At 26.2% G+C, this 16,510-nt stretch overlaps 1 protein-coding gene across 2 annotated transcripts in view; it reads left to right on the top strand.

Moving 5' to 3' along the window:
* Positions 1-16,510, top strand: part of LOC127290941 (zinc finger protein rotund-like) — a 403,126-nt gene that overhangs the window by 142,179 nt on the left and 244,437 nt on the right. Inside the window, exon 1 of one of the 2 annotated variants that reach the window (XM_051319787.1) lies at positions 6,935-6,998. The exons of the other annotated variant lie outside the window; for it this stretch is intronic. Coding sequence (XP_051175744.1) covers positions 6,978-6,998 — 21 coding nt within the window. The 5' untranslated portion in view covers positions 6,935-6,977. Of the gene's footprint in view, positions 1-6,934; positions 6,999-16,510 lie in introns of those variants that run through there. 2 annotated transcript variants of the gene reach the window in all.

Genomic DNA, 16,510 nt, shown 5'->3' with positions numbered 1-16,510 from the left:
TTATTAAGCTAATTTGTATTTAGCCAATTGTTATTAATTTAATTTTTTTTGCCAACTATTTATTTAGCCAAATATACATTCACAGAATTTCCATATACTGAATAGTTTTATTTAGCCAAAATTTTTATTAGAAAATTTTTATTAAACCAACTTTTATTCAGCTATTTTTTTTACTAAATTTTTATTTGACCAAAAATATATACATTAAAAATTAAAAATTTTATTTTAACCAAATTGTTTACATTACAGAATTTTCATTTACAAAAATGTTTATTGAGCCAACATTTTATTTAGCCAATTTTTATTAAGACAAATTTTATTTAGCCAATTTTTATTTAGCCAACTTTTTATTTTAAAAAATTATTTAATTTCAGCTAAATGAATTTTTTCGGATAAATAAATAGTCTGTTAAATAAAAATTTGGCTAAATGTGTTTAATAAAAATTCGACTAAATTATTTAATTTCAGCTAAATGAATTTTTTCGGATAAATAAAAAGTCTGTTAAATAAAAATTTGGCTGAATGTGGTAAATAAAAATTCGACTAAATGTTAATTCAGCTAAATGAATTTTTTCGGATAAATAAATAGTCTGTTAAATAAAAATTTGGCTAAATGTGTTAAATAAAAATTCGACTAAATTTTAATTCAGCTAAATGAATTTTTCAGTTAAATATACAAATCTGGTAAAATAAAAATTAAAAAAAATTTTTTTTTTATAAAGGAATCGTGAATGTAAAAGAGGATTGGTTATTTAAATAATTGACAATGTTTACGAAAGAAAGGGTCATGTGCAATTGAATTAGAAGTAGACGTACGGTGAATAAGTAATTAGATTATACTTAAACTTATTATACATATATACACTGACCATGTAGGTTGCTTTAATTATCGTTGATGGACGCCGATGAAATCTTTCACTTAGTTTTATTTATTCTCTTTTTTGGTTTTTTTTCCTTGTCTGTGTTTTTTAAATTATTTTTCTTCATAATATATAAATATTAATACATTAAAAATTTTAATTGTATTTTAATTCAATTTTTATTTCAAAAAAAATTTTATTCACAAAAATGTTTATTAAGTTAATTTTTTACTTACAATTAGCCAATTTTAATAAGCCAACTTTTTATTTAGCCAATTATATTAAGTCAACTTTTCATTTAGCCAATTGTATTAAACCAACTTTTTGTTTGACCTAGTGTATTGAGCCAAATTTTCATATAGCTAATTTTTATTGAGCCAACTTTTTATTTAGCCAATTCTATTAAGTCAACTTTTCATTTAGCCCATTGCATTAAGCCAACTTTTTGTTTGACCTAGTGTATTAAGCCAAATTTTCATATAGCTAATTTTTATTGAGCCAATTTTTTAAAGCTAAATTTTTATTTAACTAAAATTTGTATTTAGCAAAATTTTCATTTAGCCAAATCCGGTTAAATGTAAATTGAGCTAAATGAATTTTTCAGTTTAATATAAATTTTAATTTAAAATAAAAATTCTGCTAAATTAAAAACTCGGCTTACTGTTTAGTTTTTAGTAAAATAAAAATTTCGGTTTAATTAATATATTTTGTATTAATTTTTGAAATATTGAGCCAAAAAGTAAAAATTTGTTAACTTATAAAATTTTTGTTTAGAAAAATTTTAAATTGCCTTCATTAAAAAATGTCGTTAAAAATATTTTTATTTTTTTTTAAATTATTCTTTTATTGCAGTATTAAAAAAGAAACGAAAAACAATTTTTTTTTATTCTTTTTTTTTTGTTATATTTTTATACAAAGCGGGAAAAATTTATTAAAGTAATTGCACACACTCTTTGACGAGTTACGCTCATCCTGAACGAGTTGAAATTAGGTTGTTTGGTTGTAAAATCGTCAGTGCAATGAAAAACCTGTCACTCTTTTTTTTTAGTTTGCAAAAAAAAAAAAAAAAAAATTCTCTTTTTACCTCATCATGTCTTTTACTATATAAATAATAATTATACTTGAAAAATTTTTTCTCCACAAATAAAAATTTTTTTTCTTTTTTTTTTTGTTTTTGCAATGCTAACGAACAAGCATTAAATTAAAAAAATATATTATCTCATAAGCATATATATTTAATTTTTTATATTTTAAGTGATATTTAAATTTATTTCAAATAAAAAATTGGTTTTTAATTTTTACAAATTTTTTAAATATTAAAAACATTTTTTTAACTTTGAAAATTTTTTTTAAATATTAATGAATTTTTTTTTATAAATATTAAAAAAAATTTTTTTTTAATTTTTACAAATTTTTAATTTATGTATTTTTTTTAACTATTTTTAAAATATTTTTTAAAAATATTTTTTTTAAATCAAATTTGATGTAAAAATAAAAAATTAAAAATCATATTTTTTTCACGTCAATTTTAGAAATATATATATATATATTGTCGGTTAAGAAAAAAGTGTGTCAAGATTGATTGCATTTTAAATATTCGTTTGTGAATATATAAACATCAATGAGGACATTTTACCCACATGTCTAGGCGTCAAATTATAAACAAAACACTTCAAATCATCTGAAAGTGGTTTTTAAAACTATATATATATATATAAATATAAAGAAATTTTGCAATTTTATGATTGAGTTGTTTTTCTTTTTTTCCGGCTTCTTATGTTTTCTTTGTAAAAACCGGATTTTTGAAAAAAATTATTAACTTTTTTTATTTAAAAAAGAAAAGAAACAAATAAATTTTTTTTAATTTCCTGGCAAGTGAATAGAAAATTATTAAGGAAAAACTATCGGAAAAAATTATCAAAAAATACTGGAAAATGATTTTAAAAAATTTGAAAAAGTTGAAAAAGTGTACCGGAAAAATGTATAAAAAAATTTCCAGGCAAAAAATTCAAAAATGCGAAATATAATCCGTCTTAAAGTAACAAGAAAAAATAAATTTTAATAATAAAAAAATAACCATAAAAAATATAAATATTAATAGTTTTAAAAGTACCGGAAAATAGTAACAAAAAATTTCCGGGCACGGAAATTCAAAAATTGCAGAAAATAATCCTCCCTTGGAAGCACAAAAAAGAAAGTATACTTAAATTATCGAAAAATGACTCTAAAAAAAAAAAAAAAAAAAATTAAAATTTTAATAGTTTCAAAAGTACCGGAAAATAGCGTCAAAATTTTCGGGCAAGCAAATTTTGAATTAATAACAAAACCAATAGAAAAATAATTTTGAAAAATAGTATCCAAATTACTGGTAAAATAAAAGTTTTTTTTTTTTTAAATCAAAAAATTAAATATCAAATGTCCCGGAAAATGGCATAAAAATTTTTGGGCAAGTAAATTTTTTAAAATACTCCCCCAAAAAAATATTGGAACTCTACTTATAAATTATCGTTAAGTGTGACATACAAAAAAAAAAAAAATATATCGAAAAATACAATCAAAAGTATCAAAAAATAATTGAAAAAAAGGTTATAAAAAATTTCCGGGCAAGTTAATTTAAAAATACTGAACAGTTTATTTATTTGAATCAAAAAAAAATTATTTATATGTGAAAAAAAAATTCGCCAACAAAATTTTCACACACACACACACACACACAAGAAGATGTAATAAGTTTTATTATATATAGGCGAACATTGGTTTCTGTTTGGTGTGTAACGCGGTGCGGACTAATGATGATGACACTCTTTATTTCTTGGGGAGAAACGTTGGGTCATTTTTCAAAAGCGCCCAGGCCAAGCTTGAGAGTTGAAATGATGGTGAACGAGTAACAACGAGAGCCCGGGAAAAAGAAGTCTTTTCTCCTCACGTTGAAACTAATGTCCGTAACGATTCGCAAACCATTAGACTAAGAGAAGAGGAAAGAATATATATAAGAAAGAAAGAGAGAAATATATATATATATATATATATATATGAAGATGTGAATAAAAGTACAAAAGACCGCTCCTTGGGATAAAATTGTGTTATTAATAGTTGACTTTTTTAAAAATTATTTCCAAAAGATTACATTTAGTTTAAGTTTATTGAAATTAATAGCAATAGTGCGCATATTTAAGATGCAAAAAACACTACTGCTCAAGTAGTAATTGCCAAAAAATTCTACTGCGCATGTCTGAAATGCGTAGAACCCTATTGCGCATGTCTGAAATGCGTAGAACCCTACTGCGCATGTCTCAAAAGCGTAGAACCCTACTGCGCATGTCTCAAAAAGCGTAGAACCCTACAGCGCAGGTATTAATTGTCAAAAAATTCTACTGCGCATGTCCACGTTAAGTACAGATCTATTGCGCACGTCAGTTTGTCCCGTCGATTGCAAATCTGCGCAATAGATCTTTCTTTTTATAGAGATTTCTAGGGATAAAATGTACTTATGTTTGTTGTATTTTTATATTTTATTTTTTAAATTTTATTTTTTAAAATGCAAATAAACAATGCTTGCGTAAATTTCTGCGTAATAGATCTTAAATCTGTATATAGATCCTAAATTGGCGCATTAAATCCTTTTTTAAAAGATTTTTTTGGAAAATTTTAAAAACTTTTTTTATTTTGTAGTCATATATTTAAAAAGTATAGAGGATCATTGATGTATAGAGGATCATTGATCCTCTAACGTATTCTGATCATCTAAAAGATGAACCTGCGCAGTAGATCTCAAATCTGCGCAGCAAAAATTTCTTCGACTATTTTTTAGAGAGATAATATTTTTTTTTTGAATTTTGTAAATACAATTTAAAAACACGTTAATGCAGCAATGTTTTTAAAATATTCTATACGCAATAGATTCTTTAAAGTCTAAATCTGCGCAGTAGATCCCAAAGCTGCGCAACAAGCACTTCTTGGAGTATTTTTATAGAAATAATAGTTTTTTTTTTTTTGCATTTCTTTGTAAATACAATTTATAAACATGTAAATAAAAAAAATATTTTTAGCATATTCTGCGCTATAGATCCTCTAAAGTCAAAATCTGCGCAGTAGATCCCAAAGCTGCGCAGAAAACAATTTTTTTTTGAGTATTTTTACAGAAATAATGTTCTTTTTGCAATTTCTTTGTAAATACTAATTTAATAACATAAAAATTAGTAATATTTACAAAATATTCTGCGCAATAGATTCTTTAAAATCTAAATATGCGCAGTAGATCTTAAAACATGCGCAGAATAAGTAATATTTCGAAAAAAAAAATTTATTCTATGTAATAATAGAAAAGTGCAAATGAGTACAAATTTTCAAAATTTCTGCGCAGTAGATCTTTAAACATTGCGCAATAGATCTTTTTTTTGAATAATTTTTTTCTTACTTGTTTTTTAAAAGAAATTGTTATTAAAAAGAAATGTAAATAAAATTAGTTATTAATAATTTTTAAAATTTTAATAAAATTCCTGCGCAGTAGATCTATAAAATCGTCAGGCATTGCGCAATAGATCATTTCTATAATTAAATTTTAAAAGATTTTATTTAATTACGGATTTTTTTTTTGGCAAAATATTTCACTGTTTTTGAAATACCTATACACAAATTTTGAAGAAAAAAAAAATTTTCCAAAAAAAATTTTTCAAAAAAAAGAGAGTGGTGTAAAATTTGGGTAATTGATAAATTGTGCATTGACCAAGGAATAAAATAAATTTTGCCGAGTGCGGACAGCATGTGCGCAGCAGGTGCGTACGGATTCATTTAAATATACAAACAAAACGAAAATCCCTTGACAGTGATGGAAGTTGGGTTTATAATGTCACTCATTCCCTTAAAAAAAAATAATAATAATAATGAAACGCCAACTGATAGTCATCTCTCTTTCTATATATATATATAGAGAGAGAGAGAGAGAGATTTGTATAAATCCAAAAATCCAATTAAAATTAATAAAAAAAAATTTTACAATTTTTTTTTTTAAACAGATATTTTTAATTTTGTAGTAAAATAATCTACTGTTGAAAAATATGAACCTTTCACCCTTTAAGAGAATTGAAAAGAAGTGTTTATTTTGTTTTACAAAAAAAAAAAAAAAAAAAAAAATGAAAAAAAACACTTTTTGTAAAAAAAAAAAAAAAGAAAACATTTTTATTGACATTTCAAGTTATCGAATAAATACACAAAATTCTTAATCATATATATAACGTTATATCAAATGTTACTCCATCTTTTTGCACGCGTCTTTAAGTCGCGCCAACTTCCGGTTTCCGGAAAATCTCTCTTTCTCCCCCCCCCCTCTTTCTTTTTCTCTCTCTCTCTCTGATTCTTTTTCTCTCTCTCTCTCTCTCTCTCTCTCTCTCTCTCTCTCTCTCTCTCTCTCTCTCTCTCTCTCTCTCTCTCTCTCTCTCTCTCTCTCTCTCTCTATCACATTCTTGTTTCTTTCTATATACTAGGAATCTTTCTCTCTCTCTCTCTCTTTCTCTCTCTCCCTTTTTCTCATAGAAAACGTGAACACTGTCCCCCAAGAGTGTCCTTTTACCCCTTGCACTCCACTTCACCCCCTTTTTCATAGTTGTCTCACCCCCTCCTCTCCCTCTTTGGAGTATGCAACGAGAGATTTAGGGCGCGGTGGATTAATGGCCTTTGCCACGCACCCCTACTGAGAAAAATAATCGTCGACAAAATTTCCCATTTCTGTGCATTGCTCATTTTAACCAATGATGACAAAATTTATTGTACGTTGAATTATATTTATTTTGATATTTAATGCTATTTCAAAAAAAAAAAAAAAAAAAAAAAAAAAAAATTATAATTATTTTTAAATCTCACTTTCTTTATCTTTCTTTCAATATAATTTATTTAAATTTATAATCAAACAAAAAATAATTTTTTGTAAAATAATAATAATAATAATAAAAATAATAAAAATAATGAAAATACTAAAAATACTAATACTAATACTAATACTAATAGTAATACTAATAATACTAATAATAATAAACCTTTATTTCTTTTTTTCCAGGTGAGTGACTCATTTTTCATATTCTTGGCTGTTATTTGTATCAGGCGCCATCAAAAAATACAAAAATGACTGTAAATGATTTAATCGTAAGTACCTTTATTTATATATATATATATACATTTTCGACTAATATTGGTCGTAAATTCGACCCACTTTAAATGTATATTAAGCCTATATTTGCCTATACTTTTAAACTTCATTCATATAGATCATTTGATCTACACGACCTTTTTTAGACCTACATTCGACCTACAAATGGACAATTTTTGATCATCATTTCATAAATGATGATCTATTGACCTAATTTCTGTTTATTCTGACACTTTTCCGAACTATTTTGACCTATATTTCCTTTATTTCGACCTAATTTGACCTACATTTGACCTATATTGGACATTTCCTTGTCCAAAATTGTACAAATCAAAGACCTATTGACACTTATTTTTTTTTTACCTATATTTTAACCTATTTCGACAAAATTTTCGACTTATTTTTGACCTATGTGGACCTATTTTTGACGTATATGGACTTTTTTAAAGGAAAAAATTGGACAAACAATTAATTTAGACATACTTTTAGATCTATATATTTGACATTATTTGACGACCTTTTTTGTCCAATTTTTTTTTTTTTTTTTTTTTTTTGCTAACTTAATGACCTATTTTGACCTATATTTCCCATTTTTAACATTCTGTTAACTCTACTACGACTTAATTTATGTAATTTGCTTTAAACCTATATATATATATGTTGGAAGTTTTCTTATCAAAAAATTGACAAACAATGATCTATTTTGTCCTCTTTGGACCAATAGTGAACAATTAATGACCTATTAAAATACTTTTGACCTATATTTAAGAAATTTTATAACATTAGTTAACATTAATTCGACAAAAAATTTTAACTAATTTTAACTAATAGTAGACGTTTTTCAACAAAAAATTGGACAACTTATGAATTTTTGACCTATTTTAACCTCTATTAAATATTTTTCGATCTATGTGGGCCTGTATTTTCCTTAATGAAATCTAATTTTAAACTTTTTTGACTAAATTTTTTCGAGTTATGCTCGGACCTATTGACCTAATTTGGATATATTTTTGGTAGGTATATATTGGACCTACTTTTGACCTACTACGTTAACCTTTATTCGAACTAATTTTGACCTGCTTTTGACCTATATTGGACCTTTTTATTTTATCTATTTCGGTTTTATTTTGGGCATAGTTTTGACCAATTTTAACCTAATTTGGAGCTACTTTTGACCTATTTTAACCTCTATGGATTGTTTTTCGACTTATGTGGACCTGTATTTTTCTTAATGCAATCTAATTTCGAACTTTTTCGACAAAATTTTTTCGAGTTAACCTTCATTCGACCTACTTTTGACCTATATTGGACCTTTTTATTTTATCTATTTCGGTTGTATTTTGGGCCTAGTTTTAACCAATTTTAACCTAATTTGGATCTACTTTTGATCAATTTTAACCTAATTTGGAGCTAAATTTGACCTATTTTAACCTCTATGGATTGTTTTTCGACCTATGTAAACCTGTATTTTTCTTAATGCAATCTAATTTCGAACTTTTTCGACAAAATTTTTTCGAGTTAACCTTCATTCGACCTACTTTTGACCTATATTGGACCTTTTTATTTTATCTATTTCGGTTGTATTTTGGGCCTAGTTTTAACCAATTTTAACCTAATTTGGATCTATTTTTGATCAATTTTAACCTAATTTGGAGCTAAATTTGACCTATTTTAACCTCTATGGATTGTTTTTCGACCTATGTGGACCTGTATTTTTCTTAATGCAATCTAATTTCGAACTTTTTCGACAAAATTTTTTCGAGTTAACCTTCATTCGACCTACTTTTGACCTATATTGGACCTTTTTATTTTATCTATTTCGGTTGTATTTTGGGCCTAGTTTTGACCAATTTTAACCTAATTTAAGATCTACTTTGGTCAAATATTAACATAATTTGGATCTACTTTTGATCAATTTTAATCTAATTTGGATTTACTTTTGACCTATTTTAACATAATTTGGATCTAATATTGACCAATTTTTACCTAATTTAGAGCTACTTTTGACCAATTTTAACCTAATTTGGAGCTACTTTTGACCTATTTTAACCTAATTTGGAGCTACTTTTGACCTATTTTAACCTCTATGGATTGTTTTCCGACCTATGTGGTCCTGTATTTTTCTTAATGCAATCTAATTTCGAACTTTTTTGACCAAATTTTTTCGAGTTATGCTCGACCCATTGACTTAATTTCGCTATATTTTTGGCATATATTGGACCTACTTTTGACCTACTACGTTATCCTTCATTCGACCTACTTTTGACCTATTTTGGACCTTTTCATTTTATCTATTTCGATTATTTTTTGGGCCTAGTTTTGACCAATTTTAACCTAATTTGGATCTACTTTTGTCCAATTTTAACCTAATTTGGATCTACTTTTGACCTATTTTAACATAATTTGGATCTAATTTTGACCAATTTTTACCTAATTTGGAGCTACTTTTGACCAATTTTAACCTAATTTGGAGCTACTTTTGACCTATTTTAACCTCTATAGATTGTTTTTCGACCTATGTAGACCTGTATTTTCCTTAATGCAATCTAATTTCGAACTTTTTCGACCAAATTTTTTCGAGTTATGCTCGACCTATTGACTTAATTTCGCTATATTTTTGGCATATATTGGACCGACTTTGAACCTACTACGTTAACCTTCATTCGATCTACTTTTGACCTATATTGGACCTTTTTATTTTATCTATTTCGGTTATATTTTGGGCCTAGTTTTGACCAATTTTAACCTAATTTGTATCTACTTTTGACCAATTTTAACCTAATTTGGATCTACTTTTGACCAATTTTAACCTAATTTGGATCTACTTTTAAACAATTTTAACCTAATTTGGATCTACTTTTGACCAATTTTAACCTAATTTGGATTTACTTTTGACCTAATTTTAACCTATACTTTTGACAAATATTGAATCTTTTTCTGACCAAAATTTGACCTATATTGAACTTTTTATTTTATCTATTTTGTTTATACTTTTTATATTTTTGTTTTTTTTTTGTTTATATTTTTGTTTTGTACTTATATATATAGTTTTGACCTATTTCAATCTAATTTGTACCTTTTTCGTTCAATCTTGGACCTATATTCGACCTAATTTGATCACATCTACAATATGTGAAAGAGAGGAAAAATTTGGTTTTTATTTATAAATAAAAAAAAAAAAAAAAAAAAAAAAATAGTGAAAATACAATAAAAATTCTCAACGAGTGTTAGGAAAAGAAAGATAGAAAAAAAGGGGTAAGTTAGTAAAGTGCAATAAAGGGGGGGGGGAATGTCGAAAAGAAGAAAGAATAAGCCGCTCTCTCTTAAATGTGAATAAAAAAAATCGAAAGCAAGACAGAGATGACGTAATAAAAGTGAACGAATGATTGACGTAGAGAGAGAGAGAGAGAGAGAAAGGGGAGTGAAAGTCAGTCTTAGAGAACGGAAGGATAAGGAGGTGGGAAGGGGAGGGTAGTGGATGAAGTCCAGAAGCAACTGCATGGCTATCGTCATTCGAATGCGCGCGGACAAAAGACACCGCTTGGCATTTTGAGTGTCGGCTAACTTCTGTGTGTTCCCTTCTTTCTCCCCCCCCCCCTCTCTCTCTCTCTCTCTCTCTCTCTCTCTCTCTCTCTCTCTCTCTCTCTCTCTCTCTCACTCTTTTTTTTCTTTCTCTCTCTTGCAATCTTTTACTTTTAACTCACGTAAAAACCGAAAATATTTAACCCTTCTTTCTTACTACCCAATATTATTCTCTTTCTTTTTTTCTTTATATGCGTGTCTGTGTTTATAGTCCAATAAACGGATGAGCGCTGCAGCGACGATCAACCGTCAAATTCTTTGGAATATCAATGAATTTCTTTAAAATAAATTTATAGATTGTTGTGTTATTTTTTAAAAAAAAGGTAAATTTGCCGCTGACGATTAAAATTGTAAATTTAAATTATGTTTCTTTTTTTTTGCTCTTGTTCAGACAACTTTTAATTCGAGACGGTCTATTATTATTTATATATATATATATATATATTTTGTATTGGAAATATTTTTCTATTTTTTTTTTTTTGCTTCTCTTTTCTGTTGTTTATTATTTTATAAATTCAAAATAGTTAAGTTAGTTATTTAATTATTCAATTGATATTACGCACGGTAAAAAAATCTTTATCTGGAACAGCTATGTATATATATATATATATATATATATATATATATTACTAGAGGGGCTACGCCCCCCTGCGCGATTCGCGCGCCTACTCCCCTATTTAAATCATTTTTTTTTTAATTTTCCATTGATCTTATTTTTCCAAATGAACCACCTATTTCAAAGAATTATTATTACAAATTCATTGAAATCTGAATAAATATTATTAAAATTAAAATTATTAAATTTTAATTAATAAATTAATTAAATTAATAATAAATAAATAATTAAATAAATTAAAATCGACATTAAGAAATTATTTTTAAAAATAATTTCAATGAAATTGCCTAAAAAACCAATAAATTATATTAAAAAGTCTTGAAACGAACATAACCTTTAAATTCAAGTCATTTTTGTGGCGAAAACTCCACCTTCACTTGCGGTTATATTGAAAGTCTTGAAATTTACATAACCTTAAAATTTATGTCATTTTTGGCAGGAAATACAGAGAGAGATGAGGGAAGGGGGAAGGACCTACTGCTTTATTAGGGTCTTAAAACAAACATAACCTCAAAATTTAGGTCAATTTTTGGCGGAGGAGGGTTAATGAGAGGAGGGAGGGGGGACTTGCGGCTATATTCAGAGCCTTGAAACGAACATAACCTCAAAATTTAGGAGGGGGGACTCCCCCCTTCTAGGTCAAGAATTCTTGAAACAGCGGCGGCGATATCTTTTTGTATAATATTGGAAGATTATTTTTTTGTTTGTCTATAGAATAGCGAAAAGTTTTGTTGAATTTAGTGAAACATATTATTGTTGTTCCAGTGAAATTTATCGCTGCTGCGGGTGAAAATTTATTTTCCGTGTGATGAGTCAATTACGATAAATAACATTAGTTACATTTGTTAAGTTAGTTATGGGACTAGTAAATTTAAAGTATATGTTGAGTTAAATTAGTTTACTTGAATTAGTTAAGTTAGTTGGCTTAAATTAGTCGAAATAGTTGACTAAAATTAGTTTAGTTGAGTTAATCAAATAAAGTATATAGTTTAACTTAACTTTATTAAGTTAATTACGTTAAGTTAGTTGACTTAACTTTGTTAAGTTAAGTTTGTTAACTTAAAATTGTTAATTACGTTAAGTTAAGTAACTTAACTTTGTTAATTACGTTGAGTTAGTTAACTTTGTTAATTACGTTAAGTTAGTTAACCTAATTTGTTAATTACGTTTAGTTAGTTAACTTAAATTTGTTAATTACGTTAAGTTTGGTAACTTAACTTTGTTAATTACGTTGAGTTAGTTAACTTAACTTTGTTAATTACGTTAAGTCAATTAACATAATTTGTTAATTACGTTTAGTTAGTTAACTTAAAATTGTTAATTACGTTAAGTTAGGTAACTTAACTTTGTTAATTACGTTGAGTTAGTTAACTTAACTTTGTTAATTACGTTAAGTCAATTAACATAATTTGTTAATTACGTTTAGTTAGTTACATTAAAATTGTTAATTACGTTAAGTTAGGTAACTTAACTTTGTTAATTACGTTGAGTTAGTTAACTTAACTTTGTTAAATTAATTAAGTTAATTACAACTAATTGAACTTAACAAATTTGGATTTAACTAACTTAACCTAATTAACTTAACCTACTTAACTAGGTTAAGTCAACAAATTTAACTATAAATAACTGAACGTAATTAAATTAACTAAGTTAAGTCAATTAAGTTAAATTAATAATAATAAAAATAATAAAAATAATAGTAATAATAATAATAATATTGTAAATTAGGATAAAAAAACACAATAATATTTATAATCAAGTAAAAAAAAGTGACTTGCCATTTGTTTACCTCAACGGGGGAAAAAAATCTATTGACAATTTTCTGTTGCAATGGCGCAAATTTTAATTGACGTTGACCTCTCTTGATAGGGGACATCGTTCTTTGAAATGTAAAATTATCAAAATTACACGTGCTTTTCGCTTTAACTATATATATATATATATATGTGTAGACACATATACTTAATTGTCTACACTTTTAACGACATTGTATCATCGGTTATGTCGTGATCCTTCTCCTTCTTTATATTTTATTTTTCTTTTTTTTTTTTTTTTTTTTTTTTAATTAACTTGCCTTTTATGAGATGCGAAAATGTTTAATGACGTCTTGCAAGCGATAAGTAGTAGTTTCATTGACTCCTCGAGCATTAATTTGTCATATATATTTATAATACATAAACCGCAAATACAAGAAGAAAAAAAAAAAAAAAAAAAAAATATTAATGAAAAAGAAAAATTTTTTTTTTCTCCTTCAACTTGAAAAATATTTAATTAAAAAACTACTGAATACTCGCTTTCGGTTAGATTAAAAATACAAGAAAAAATAATAATAAATAAATATAAATATAGTGTAAAAAAAGAAAATTTTTAATATTTTTTTTTTTTTTGAAAATTCTTTTTTTGTTTTAACATTACAATGATAATATTTTGCTATAAATTTTAGGGAAAAAATTCAATAAACTTTAAAGGGATAAAATTATGTATTTTAAAAAAAAATTTTGGGTATTATTGATTTAACATTAGAAATAAGTTTAGAATAATATTTGATTCAACAATACGGGATAATATCGCTATATAACTTTGGGGTAATATTGATTTAATATTACGGGGTAATATCGCTATATAACTTTAGGGGCTATAAAAATTTCTAAACAATTATATACGAGGCAATTGCGCTTAAAAATTTCATGATAATATAAATTTAATAATAACACACGGGGTAATGTTGCTATAAAATTCCTAGGGCAATATTAGCAATTAATTTAACAATTATGGGATAATATCCCTATACCAAATTTCATAGTATAATGTATATATATATAGATTCATAGTAACACGGGGTAATATCGCTATAGAAAAATTACTCGGGGTAATATCGCCTGAAAATTTTGCAAAACAATATTAATACAAAAATTATCCCGTTATTCTATAATAATGAGCCCAACCAAAAATTTCAGTATTATACCAGAGTTGACTACTGGCGCAGTACTGGTTCAGTATTGGCTGCCAAGGGGCTGGGCAGTCTGTACTGAACCAGTACTGGTATTTTCATTGTATCTGTACTGGTAACTAAAACTTAATAGTAACTTAAACTTGGAAGTAACTTAAACTGGGAAGTAACTTAAACTTGGAAGAAACTTAAATTGGGAAGTAACTTAAACTTGGAAGTAACTTAAACTGGGAAGTAACTTAAACTTGGAAGTAACTTAAACTTGGAAGTAACTTAAACTTGGAAGTAACTTAAACTTGGAAGTAACTTAAATTGGGAAGTAACTTAAACTTGGAAGTAACTTAAACTTGGAAGTAACTTAAACTTGAAAATAACTTAAACTTAGAAGTAACTTAAACTTGGAAGTAGCTTAAAGTTCAGGTCATCCTAAACTTGAAAGTAACTTAAACTTGGAAGAAACTTAAATTGGGAAGTAACTTAAACTTGGAAGTAACTTAAACTGGGAAGTAACTTAAACTTGAAAGTAACTTAAACTTGGAAGTAACTTAAACTTGAAAGTAACTTAAATTTGGAAGTAACTTAAACTTGAAAGTAACTTAAATTGGGAAGTAACTTAAACATGGAAGTAACTTAAACTTGGAAGTAACTTAAACTTGAAAATAACTTAAACTTAGAAGTAACTTAAACTTGAAAGTAACTTAAAGTTCAGGTCATCCTAAACTTGAAAGTAACTTAAACTTGGGAGTAACTGAAACTTGAAAGTAACTTAAACTTGGAAGTAACTTAAACTTGGAAGTAACTTAAACTTGGAAGTAACTTAAACTTGGAAGTAACTTAAATTTGAAAGTAACTTAAACTTGGAAGTAGCTTAAAGTTCAGGTCATCCTAAACTTGAATGTAACTTAAACTTGGAAGTAACTTAAACTTAAAAATAACTTAAACTTGAAAGTAACTTAAACTTGGAAGTAACTTAAACTTGGAAGTATATTGAACTTAGAAGTAGTTACTAATACTGGTGCCAACTCTGGTAGCCAATACTTTTAAAATGTTATCATCGCAATGTTACGCCAACTCTTGCGCCAATACTGGCTGTCAGTACTGCGCCAGTAGTGCGCCATTAGTAAATTTTTCATTGGGAGGTAATATTGTATTAAAATTTGCAGAACTTAACAGAAATCAGCAGCAATTTCTTTCCAAATATTTCTCACTTATATGAATATTAAAAATTTAGAAAAAAAAGAACTATTACAAAATATTACACAGAGCCTCTTGTTAGAAATGTATATATATATATATATGTAAAAGTCGCAAGAGAAGTTATAGATGTAAACAAGCATCCATTGGGTTAGGCTGGGGTTCAATGACGAACTGTGATTGATAGGCAACTTCTAACCTTAGTTTGCATCGCAATCTAACGATTGCGCGAGATATTAGTTACATATGTAAATGGGGAAGGTGTATGGGGGTCAAATATATACATATACATGTACAAAATATTTCTCTCTCTATATATATATATATATGTGTGTGTGTGTGTATATGATTGGTTACCCCCGTGTGCCAACGTAATACGACTTGCAAATTATTATTACACTCGAGATATATATATATATATATATATATATATATATATATATATATATATAAGTGTGTACACACATATTTTAATATACTGAAACGGCCTTTCCTCTCCTCAGTTAGACCTTGCTCCTTAGCGCCCCGAACGTCATCATTAACTGGGACATAACATGCGTGTATGTGCTAACTAACTTATTATTTCGTCAAAAATAACATAAAATTACAAAAAAATAAATAAAATTCTAATACATAAATTTTCTAAAAAATTCTTCATTTTCAAATTAATCACGTTTTTTTTTCTTTTTTTTTAAATATATATATATAAACTTTTTAAATTTTTACACTTGAAAAAATTTATCCAATTTTGTATTTCAAAAATATTTTTTGCAAATTTTTGCAAATTTTTTATATCATATATTACTCGCAAAGGAAATGTAACAATAAATTTAATAACGATTTTAAGAAAATTGGATTATTTATTTATTTTTTTTTTTAAATAAAAAATTCTATTAAAATTGCGTAAATATACGTTAAAAATGTGTAAATATACGTTAAAAACTTGTAAATATATGTAATAATAGGTAAATGTACTTAAATATACGTAAATATATATATATATATATATATATATATATACTTAAGTATATGAAAGTTAATAAGTAAATTATACGAAGATTACAAGAATCACGTAGATATTTGTAAATAAAATTACGTAAATGCACGTAAGTTTGCGTAAATATACGAAAAAATGCGTAAATATATACATAAATATATACCTAAAT

The sequence above is a fragment of the Leptopilina boulardi genome, unplaced genomic scaffold (assembly GCF_019393585.1).
Source record: "Leptopilina boulardi isolate dan_hultmark-lab unplaced genomic scaffold, ZJU_Lbou_2.1 LbouV2_97, whole genome shotgun sequence".
NCBI lineage: Eukaryota > Metazoa > Arthropoda > Insecta > Hymenoptera > Figitidae > Leptopilina > Leptopilina boulardi.
Note: the sequence above shows the minus strand (reverse complement) of the source record. Positions and strands in the feature narration are given on the sequence as shown.